The following is a 10288-nucleotide window of genomic DNA, read 5'->3' as shown; positions in this document are numbered from 1 at the left end:
ATACATATATTCTGGCCCTTCTAAAACAGTTATTGAAAATCTCTGTCATAATACATCCATGATTCAGTGTGGATGAATGGATGTCATGGTTTGGAGTAATGGACATCCTGTGGACAATAATTTCTTGATTCTGAATGAGTTCATCAAATCTGTCTCCACTGCACTACTTCATCATCACACAAGACCATAACCATGACATCTATCAGGGATGTAGTCTCTGGGTTCACTGGTTTGCTGATATTCTAACAGGCCTTGGCCTGCACTGCATCTAAAATGTGACTGTTACTCAGCATGACAATTACTTTCTTTACTTTTGACTCAACACAAGTCTTTATTCATTGAGACTTTTCTGAAAATGTTATTGACTTGTGGTTTCAATCGTGGATCGTCAAGGCCAAGAATGCAGCTTTTCGTATCAAACAAACTGCTCATCAGCTCAGTACACACTGAACCAGTGAAAAGAGGAACAAATAAGTGAAATCAGCTGCTGTTGTGCTGAACTGGAATGAAAAGCTGTAGCCTCTCTGGCCTACGAGGCACATGACTGAAAATCACTGCTGCAGCCACACCAGTCATGTCCAGCCCTGCGACAGTTTCCGCTGCTCAAACTTCTTAACTGGACCATTGTGTTCCCTTAGTAAGCCACGTGGACTGTGGCTAACTAACAATTAATTACAGCTGCTGTATTGCAACATATTAAACAAAAATGTCTTCCTTCGATCGACGAAATAAAACGTTTCTCTATCTTAAGCAGCCGTTAGCACACGGCAGTGAAATGCGGAATAATATCTGTTGTCAGTGTCGCATTTCTTTTCCGCCATGATGAGGGAAGTAGGCCAACGTCTACAGATTACACGTTAGTCATACGTTTGAGATGAATGTGAATGGCAGGTGGATTAGACCAATCGCGGATAAGATAGCGAACACACGATTGGTCTAAATACATGTCTGTTAAGCGCGCTCGGTCGAATAAGCCAATAGACGTTCGAGCTGAGGGCTGAAGGGCGGGTTCAGCTGTACTATAAAGGAAGGAGTTTAGCCGCTGAACACGCACAGAAAGAAAGGCAAAGTCATTCATCGAAAGGTCCAGTCTACCTCCACAAAGCAAAATGAGGGAAATTGTGCATCTTCAAGCCGGCCAGTGCGGAAACCAGATTGGTGCCAAGGTTAGTGAAACTATATTTGCCTTTTGGTTAAGATTTCGATAGATCTCACTGAGAAACACCGTGTTCTTTACTCTGGGAGCCGGTGCTTTGTGGCTGTATGCGTCCCAGAAACCACACCCTGGGAATATCAACGTGTCCTACTTATGGATATTGCATTCAAACGTTTAATTTAAACCCGATGGCTTTTTGTGTTGTCTTTAGGGCAGTAATGCGTCGAAATATAGCCAAAAAAAATAAATTAACGCATTTTTGTATGTTAGGATTTTCCGTTAAAATAATTTGTAGTAGTCTGTCTGTTGTAGCAAACGTTCTTTAAAACGTTAGTTATCGGGTTAAACATTCCTATAGGTTTTATGAAATATCTTAACATCGCCATCATTCGTCAAATGTTAAGGTTCACTGCAATGCGAAAAAAAGGGAAGTGAAGACTTTCGATAGAAAAAAAAGGTACTGTAATCCTGTAACGAGGTGTGAATCATGTAAACGTGTCTTTAAACAAATGTTTGTCTTTTTTTAATTCAGACTTATTGTAAACTGGCTTTGTAACGGTTCCTGGGTCGCTGAGGCCTACTTGGCAGTGGTTTTTGAACTGCGCCGGCTTTTGCCTGAAATGGGCGGTGTTGGCGGTTAGTGACGTAGCTAGGAATGTTCAAATTCATAACCTATGAGTCGCAGCCAATAGGGGGTCGGGCCGCGCGCGCCTAAGGCAGTACGGCGGGAAATTGAGTTTCAACTGTTTTATAATCGCCATATAGTGATTAAAAACACTAATTGAATAAAACAGATTTTAAAATAACAAAGAACGGTGAATAACATGTGTCTATTAATGAATGCACATTGCGTAGTTGTACTGTTTTTGCTTTCTTAGGTGCAAACAAACCTTGCTTATTCTAATATTTATGTTAATAATTTTTTTTTGCAGTTCTGGGAGGTGATCAGTGATGAGCATGGCATTGACCCAACTGGTACATACCATGGTGACAGTGACCTGCAGCTGGACAGGATCAATGTTTACTACAATGAAGCTTCCGGTAAGTCTAAAGCAGCCCTGATTCATTCAAATCTGAATTTTATAGGCCTTAATATTTCTTAAACATGATTTTGACATTATTGAAAGTCATAAAAGTTAACTGTTAAATTTGTTTTTGGAAGGTTTGATCTCGATCATGCTGTGGATCTTAAATTGCATTCTTGGTATTGAGTAATTTTTCCCCCTGCTCTTTGTAGGTGGTAAATATGTGCCCCGTGCAGTGCTGGTTGATCTGGAGCCAGGCACCATGGACTCTGTGAGGTCTGGACCTTTCGGGCAGGTCTTTAGGCCAGACAACTTTGTTTTCGGTAATTATTAGTTAATTTGTCCAGCAATTTGCCACCACTCTTCATTAAGTGCTGTGAAGTTTAATCTCAATTATTGTTACAGGTCAGAGTGGTGCTGGAAACAACTGGGCCAAGGGTCACTACACAGAGGGAGCAGAGCTGGTGGACTCTGTCCTGGATGTGGTGAGGAAGGAGGCAGAGAGCTGTGACTGCCTGCAGGGCTTCCAGCTCACACACTCTCTGGGTGGTGGTACAGGCTCCGGTATGGGCACCCTGCTCATCAGCAAGATCCGTGAAGAGTACCCCGACCGCATCATGAACACATTCAGCGTGGTGCCTTCCCCCAAAGTATCAGACACAGTCGTTGAGCCCTACAACGCCACATTATCAGTCCACCAGCTTGTAGAAAACACAGATGAGACCTACTGCATCGACAACGAGGCCCTGTATGACATCTGTTTCCGCACCCTCAAGCTCACAACCCCCTCGTATGGTGACCTCAACCACCTGGTCTCCGCCACCATGAGCGGTGTCACTACCTGCCTCAGGTTCCCCGGACAGCTCAATGCTGATTTGCGTAAGCTGGCTGTCAACATGGTGCCATTCCCCCGTCTGCACTTCTTCATGCCAGGCTTTGCTCCCCTCACAAGCAGAGGCAGCCAGCAGTACAGATCGCTCACTGTGCCAGAGCTCACTCAGCAGATGTTCGACGCCAAGAACATGATGGCTGCCTGCGACCCACGTCACGGCCGCTACCTGACTGTGGCTGCCATCTTCCGTGGTCGCATGTCCATGAAGGAGGTGGATGAGCAGATGCTGAATGTGCAGAACAAGAACAGCAGCTACTTTGTCGAATGGATCCCCAACAACGTCAAGACCGCCGTCTGCGACATTCCTCCACGTGGCCTCAAGATGGCTGCCACCTTCATCGGCAACAGCACGGCCATCCAGGAGCTGTTCAAGCGTATCTCTGAGCAGTTCACAGCTATGTTCAGGCGCAAAGCTTTCCTCCACTGGTACACCGGCGAGGGTATGGATGAGATGGAGTTCACCGAGGCCGAGAGCAACATGAACGACCTGGTGTCTGAGTACCAGCAGTACCAGGATGCCACCGCTGAGGAGGAGGGAGAGTTTGAGGAGGAGGGTGAGGAGGAGCTGGCCTAAACGCACCCTTTTACAAAGTTCTGCTGATTAAATCTTTGCCGTGAAATGTAACGTTCCAAGTCTTTTCCAGTTTTCAGTGTTCTGTCTGCTGTTCATGTTAATAAAAGTTCTTCATATTGAAGATTTGACTTCTGTTTTTTATGGCTTAGAGTATAATAGACCAATTTAAATAATTTCACACTTTAAAGAAAGTCCATTTAAATTGTAAATTCAGCAAAGTTCAAATACTCTGCAGGTAAATGGTCCTGTTTCACTTATCTAGGATTCTGCATTTTATTGCTGTAAAGGTTTAAGGCTGAACTGCAGCTACACTAAGCATAATATTCCATGAGACAAAATTTGTCCTGAGAGAACCAAGTATCTAGTTAGTTTATCAAAACATGGCCTATTCTAAGCTTGGTGAAAGTTTTCCTGCTAATTTGAATAGTTAGTTTAAGCTTTAAATTTTATGAACCTGAAAAACAAGTCCTTACAATCTAAAACTTAAAATCAGATTTTGAGATGTGTGTTTTAAACTGGATGTGGTATGAAACATATCTGGAAAGTAACTGCAATCAGTCAAATGTAGTGGAGCAAAGGCTGTAATTCCCTGTAGTGGAGAACTATGAAGCTGCATAAAATTAAAATGCATCATATTTAAGTACAATAATTTAGTAAATGTACCACTATTGATAGTAATGGTTTTTCTAAAAGCAGATGCACTCACTGTACATAAAGTGACTGCCAGATAATGACATCTTTTGTAAAATGAGTGCAACACATGCAGATGAGTAGATGTGAATTAAATGAGCTTCACTGTGTTTAAAAGCTTGATGTTTATTGTTGTGTGAACAGTCTGACATTACACCATCAGCCAAATAGTGACAAAACAAATGCAGCTAACAGATCTTGAGGGCCTATAATAAAACACCATAAAGCAAATCTATAAACACAAATGATTTCCGTCTGCTCTTTACTCCAGGCTGACTACATGTAGACTTGGTGCACGGCTGCCACGCAGCTCTGTGCAGATTAATTTACAATACCAGCTCAAAGTTCATAAATTACTGCACAAACAACATGGTTAGCTCACAGTGTTTGCCAGCATGTGACCATTGGAATGGCTTAAATCCTCCTTACATCACAAGTTACCACTACAGCTTGTACAGCCTGTACTACAGCTGGTACATCTGATCTGAGCAGAACATCAGACATGCTGTCACATGTGAATAATACATGTAATAATAATGTGATGTGTGTGGGTTATTTAATGATTGACTTCTACAGAATGAAAAGATACTCAATAAAATACCTGTACTGACATTTTAAGATGGTAGCGCCCTCTTTAGAGTTTCTGCTTGTGGTCACTAGGTGGCAGTGTTGGCTAAGTCATTCTTTTCCACAAGAAGTAGGCGAGGATGCTTGTGGCCAAGGCCAGCAGTGTCCAACAGCACACTTTCTTCACCTGGCGTTCCAGGCCCGGCTTCTCTCCAAAGCGTGACACAAAACCACTCTGTTAGGAACAAACAGAGCTAGATGAGTCAAATGAAATTATATATGTCAGTTCAATATACTGTGATGATCCTATACTATAAGTCAATTTGATGGAACTTGGGGTTTAAAAGTCACTTTTTAAAATTTTTGTTTGGAAAAGGATGTTGATGTACAGGATTTAAAGGGATAGTTTACCCCAAAATCAAAAATATATATAATGCTTATTTTTCCCCAAGCCACAAGTGCTGTTTATCCAGATAGTTAGATAGTTCTGGTGCTTTGTTTGTGTGTTTGTGTTTGTGTTTTTGGAGATATTGGTTTTAGAGATGTCTGCTATTCTCTGTGATATAATATAACAGCAGTATCTCTTTTGAAAAATCATGACCTGATAATCTAAAGATATTACTGTGAGCAGCTTCTAAAGTAGTTCGGTAAGATTCTACTGCAGAAAAAAGTAGTTCCCACAAGAAACTGCTCACAACAAAGTGTGGATTATCTTGAGTAACCAGGTCACAATTTCTGTAAAGAGACACTGGTTTTGAATTTTTCAATTTTTATTTATTTTTTTATTTTTTTAAGCCTTGAGCACCACAAGGTGAGTGCCATTTAGTCCCATTATATTAGAGAGAAAAATATGTATTTTTAATTTTGGGATGAATTGTCCCTTTAGGGTTATGTTAGCAACCAGGTAAAGCAGGCATGTACACTAGGCTCCACAGCTTCAGAGGTCCCAAACACTATCTGGAAAAAAGTTTGCGGTCATTTCTATGTATAACTGAAAATTACTTTGAAAATGTTTATCATTAAAAAGCAATGTGAACTGAAATGATAGGACAAGTTGCATCATGGGAACAGTAACATCCAGTGTTTTTGGAGGTTGACCCATATGGACTAAGATGCAGCTTCAGTATAAACCATTCCTTTTTTCAAATCTGTCCCTGCTGTTTATTCTAAATCTCTGCAGTGCCCCTTTAATCTCAGTTTCCACTGTTTGACATGATGGAGGAGGGTCGCAGGGGTTTGAGTTACTTAAAGGAATAGTTTAGATTTTTTGAAGTGGAGTTGCATGGGGTACTTATCTATAATACCTACAGTAGATGGCGACACACCCCCAGTTGGTAGAAGCAGCTGGAGTAGCAATGAAGGAAGCTAAGCAATGAACTGCTGTGGACATGGTCAGCAGCAAAATGTGTTTTATAAAAAAAAAAATCAGTATCAGTTTCTGTGCTATATTTAGAATATTTTCACTGCTTTACCTTGCTGTGACAGGAAACCATGATCATACAATTCAAACATCACTCTCTCCAAACCAACCAAACTCCACAGACAAAATCGGTAATTTTACCTCACAGAACACAGGAGTTGCTGGTCTACAGCTGCCTCGATCTGTTAGGTTGATTCTTTGACTTCAGTGATTCTAAACTAAACCTTTACACACCAAAGTCACAACATAACACAAACAATCTAACACATCGAGGCAGCGGTAGACCGGCAACTCCTGTGTTCTGTGAGGTAAAATTACTGATATAGTCAAAGGAATCTGGTTTATTTGGAGAGAGTGACATTTGGCTTACGTAACTTAAGTTTTCTGTCAGAAAAGTCTGTGTAACATCAAGGTAAAGCAGTGAAAATATTCTAAATTATAGCATACATTTACACTGATAGATATGTATATGTGTATAGAATACATTTTGCTGTTGACTCTCTCTCTCACTGACATACAGCAAATCGGATAAGATAATGTCACCAAACTCTGAGCAAAGCTGGTGTCTGACGGGTACAGAAACAGGGGGGTCAATAGGTCTCATATTTTACCCTGGGCCCCCCTCGCAAGTTAATCCAGCTCTGGCAACTTTGCATGGGAAACAAATGTGCAGGGATCTGACCAGAGCAAACATGGCAAGTGGAATTCTCTGTGTGTAACCCCGAGCCTTACAAACTCTGGATTTGTCCAAATGAGTAGTGCACAGAACTGGTGTTTAAGGGGAACTCCACTGATTTTATATGTTAGAGGGACAGTTCACTCCAAAATCAAAAATGCACATTTTTCCTCTGGCCTATAGTGCTGTTTGTCTGTCTAGATTTTTTATGGTGTGAGTTGCAGAGTTTTGGCGATATCAGCTGGTGTCTGCCTTTTCTCCAAAAAAATTGTGACTAAATGGCACTCTGCTTGTTGTGCTCCAGTACATTTGAAAAATTCAAAACCAGTGTCTCTTTCCAAAAATCATGGCCCGGTTCCTCAAGATAATCCACAGTGCTTGCTGTGAGCAGTTTCATGTAAGAACTACTTTCTTTTTATTAGAAAGAAAGTAGTTTCAATACCTTCTGAAGTAGTTTCAATAGATTCCTATGCAGAAAGAAACTACCTAGATGGATAAACAGCACTACAGGCCAGAAGAAAAATATTTATATTTTATTTTAGGGAGAACTGTCCCTTTAAAGTCAATGTACTCATCACATAAAGGACTACACAGCAGCAAAAACAGTTGTCAACTCTGAGAGAATAACTAACATGACGTTACTTGAGTATTCTCTTCTCTGGGCATACAGACCACACATTTAAGACAGTCTGTGTTAAAACTAGGCCCATGGTGTTTGCAAGAAGTGGTCTTAAGACAAGTTGCATCATGGGAAGTGTAGGAGCCAGTGTTTTTGGAGCTTGATCCAAACTGTGGACTAAAAGTCAGGATGTCTCAGCCTCTGCTGCCTCAATTTAAACAGTTCTTTTTTTTTAAATCCATCTCACTCATGTCCCTGATGTTTATGCTACAATACTGAATCACTGCAGTGCCCCTTTAAAGGGAAAATCACCACTTTACATGTGGATGTCCACTCACTGTTTATGGTAAATGTAGTCAACTGAAGCAATACATTCCTCAGTGCAACTATATTAACAGAGAAAGCCGAGTTCCCCTGTTGCAAAATCTGTTGTTCTTCCTACATTTAGTGATGTCACACTGATGTCACTGGTGTTAAGGAGGAACTACAGGCTGTGTCAGCTTGGATTTCTAGTCTCCTCTTCTGAGTAGCCAGGAGGTGTGCTAGATGAGCATTTCTGTCACGTAACACTATGTTTTGGGTAACAAAGTAATAGCTATAGGCTAGGGTGGTGATACACAGCAACATGGGTAAGAGAAGCTTGCACGCAGTGCATCCTGGGACGTGCACTGCAGGCACAGCTCCATGAATAGGAAAACTCAGCTTTTCTGGTCAGTATAGCAGCACTGAGGAATTTGTTGATTCAATTGACTATATTTACCACAAACACTGACTGGACATTCACATATAAAGTGGGGAATTTTCCCTTTAAGGGGGCACTGCACTGATTTAGCATGGCAACATAAACATCAGGGACATGTGAGAGACAGATTCAAAAAATAATTGTTTAAATTGCAGCAAAAGACTGAGATGCCCTGACTTTTAGTCAGGTTAAGCTCCAAAAACACTGAAGCCTACACTTCCCATGATGCAACATGTTTCATCACAGCCTGCCAAAATCCCACTTTTTGCAGACTCCATAGTCTTCATAGTCTCTAACACAGACTATCTGTTAAATATGTGTTATCTGTATGACCAAAGTAGAGAATACTGGCTCTTCTCTATTGCTTTTCAATTTATTAAATTATTTTATGTCAGTTTAATTTATATAGTGCCTAATAACAGAAAATATCTCAGGCACCTTTCATATAGAGCAGGTCTAGACCATACTCTTTATAGTAATAGTAAACATCATTAACTGTAGATATTGACTTGTGAACACTTACCCATCCTCCCTTGCCTCGTATCTCAGGACAGATGACTCTCTCCACATAGGCGCCCACACACTCCTTCAGCTGTGGCAGGACCATGTCCATGCCCCTCTCGTGGCAGTGCAGAGCCATCTGTCCGGCCAGCACATACACTGACAGGACAGCACTCCAGGCCAGGTCCCTGCGCCGCCCCCTGGGGACAGGGGGAAAGAAGTGCTCGTCCAGGATGCTCAAGAGCATGGGGCAGGCCGTGTTCTCTGTCACATCCTGAAAGACACGAGGCCAGCGCCTGAAGAAGATGGGGAAACGGGTGAGGAGTTCGTCCCCAGCGTGGCGCAGGGCTGCGGTGCAGGCTGTGGGGGCAGGACCCATGGTGCCATCTGCACCCCCTGTGGTCACATAGTCGATGTAGTCATGGGCCATGAGGAAAGCCTCTCTGACCAGCGGGTCAGGACTGCTCAGGCCCAGTCTGGCTTCTGGCTCCTCAGACTGGCACATGGTCGTGTCGAACCCCCACTTCACTGATCACCAAGCTGTATCCTCAGCAGGCCACAGATGACAGCTCCATCGCCCAGCAGCAGAGCCATTCTCTACATCCCATCAGTGTGTCATGGTGCTGTGGAGATGCTAGTGTGGAATTTTCAAAAATCTCAGTATGGAAAAGAAGAGAGTAAACATTCAAACTGCAGGAAATAAAGTATTTATAACTCACCTCCTGTTCAATAAGAAACACATGTGCTACCAGGACACACAGATCAAACAGAAACAGGCAGCAGGTGAAAGAGTGTGGGGGTCCAGAGGAGTGTGTCTGACCGGTGGGTTGCAGTCAGAGTGGGTCACCCAGTCCCCTTGCTGGCTAAATATAGAGCCCTTGTTGCAAACTGACACTGATCTCCAACCTCACAAGCAAATTCATGACACAGCCCCATTCCAACACAAGAGACAGCAGGGCTAGAATAGCATAGAGGACCTGCAGACGGAGCAGAAACAGGCCGCATTTACAAGAGCAAGCAGTCAAACAGGGGTGGACCCATCTGTCTGAGGGGCAAGGGTGAAAGAAATAAAAAAGGGCACCAGCGCCCCAAAAATTTTGCCATGCTACTGTATCACATTGTCTCAGACACTGGGCCACTCCAGAGGCCAGTTATCAAATAATCTCTATCATAGGGGCATCCAAGAGGGTCCATTTACTTTAGTGTTTTGAATAGGGCTGCATAATTAATCGATATTGCAACAAAATTACAATATGATCAAGTGCAATATCCAAATTGCAATTTTTTTGAAAAAGGAAAACTTGAGGTACTGTAGAGCTGCAGAGATGACCTGCCCTAAAAATCTTGTCCTCCAAATGAAAGAAAACATGGTTGGTTTGGTTCAGACCTCAATAAATATCACATCGTCACAATTTTAATAGTTTGT

The 10288-nt window shown here is 42.3% G+C and overlaps 2 protein-coding genes across 2 annotated transcripts; one reads left to right on the top strand and one right to left on the bottom strand.

Annotated features, from left to right (window-relative positions):
- The first annotated feature begins 1008 nt into the window (after positions 1 to 1008).
- On the top strand, positions 1009 to 3768 carry tubb2b (tubulin, beta 2b). Its single transcript, XM_084729288.1, has 4 exons — positions 1009 to 1166; positions 2089 to 2197; positions 2394 to 2504; positions 2587 to 3768. Exons 1-4 carry the CDS (start codon positions 1110 to 1112, stop codon positions 3645 to 3647), a joined length of 1338 nt encoding a protein of 445 aa, XP_084585414.1. The 5' UTR covers positions 1009 to 1109; the 3' UTR covers positions 3648 to 3768.
- Positions 3769 to 4882: 1114 nt separating this feature from the next.
- Positions 4883 to 9738, bottom strand: bcl2l16 (BCL2 like 16). Its single transcript, XM_084729289.1, has 3 exons — positions 9582 to 9738; positions 8885 to 9496; positions 4883 to 5139 (listed from the first exon to the last, which is right to left on the bottom strand). Exons 2-3 carry the CDS (start codon positions 9365 to 9367, stop codon positions 5011 to 5013), a joined length of 612 nt encoding a protein of 203 aa, XP_084585415.1. The 5' UTR covers positions 9368 to 9496; positions 9582 to 9738; the 3' UTR covers positions 4883 to 5010.
- Positions 9739 to 10288: the final 550 nt, after the last annotated feature.

Source organism: Lutjanus erythropterus, chromosome 10 (assembly GCF_056507025.1).
Source record: "Lutjanus erythropterus isolate fLutEry1 chromosome 10, fLutEry1.hap2, whole genome shotgun sequence".
NCBI lineage: Eukaryota > Metazoa > Chordata > Actinopteri > Lutjaniformes > Lutjanidae > Lutjanus > Lutjanus erythropterus.
Note: the sequence above shows the minus strand (reverse complement) of the source record. Positions and strands in the feature narration are given on the sequence as shown.

Excerpts from the sequence above, each read along its gene's own strand:
- tubb2b (XM_084729288.1), top strand. The coding sequence starts at position 1,110 with ATGAGGGAAATTGTGCATCTTCAAGCCGGCCAGTGCGGAAACCAGATT. Across the intron at positions 2,198-2,393 it reads TTACTACAATGAAGCTTCCG|GTGGTAAATATGTGCCCCGT; the intron begins GTAAGTCTAAAG and ends TGCTCTTTGTAG. Across the intron at positions 2,505-2,586 it reads GCCAGACAACTTTGTTTTCG|GTCAGAGTGGTGCTGGAAAC; the intron begins GTAATTATTAGT and ends TTATTGTTACAG.
- bcl2l16 (XM_084729289.1), bottom strand. The coding sequence starts at position 9,367 with ATGTGCCAGTCTGAGGAGCCAGAAGCCAGACTGGGCCTGAGCAGTCCT. Across the intron at positions 5,140-8,884 it reads TACGAGGCAAGGGAGGATGG|AGTGGTTTTGTGTCACGCTT; the intron begins GTAAGTGTTCAC and ends TGTTCCTAACAG.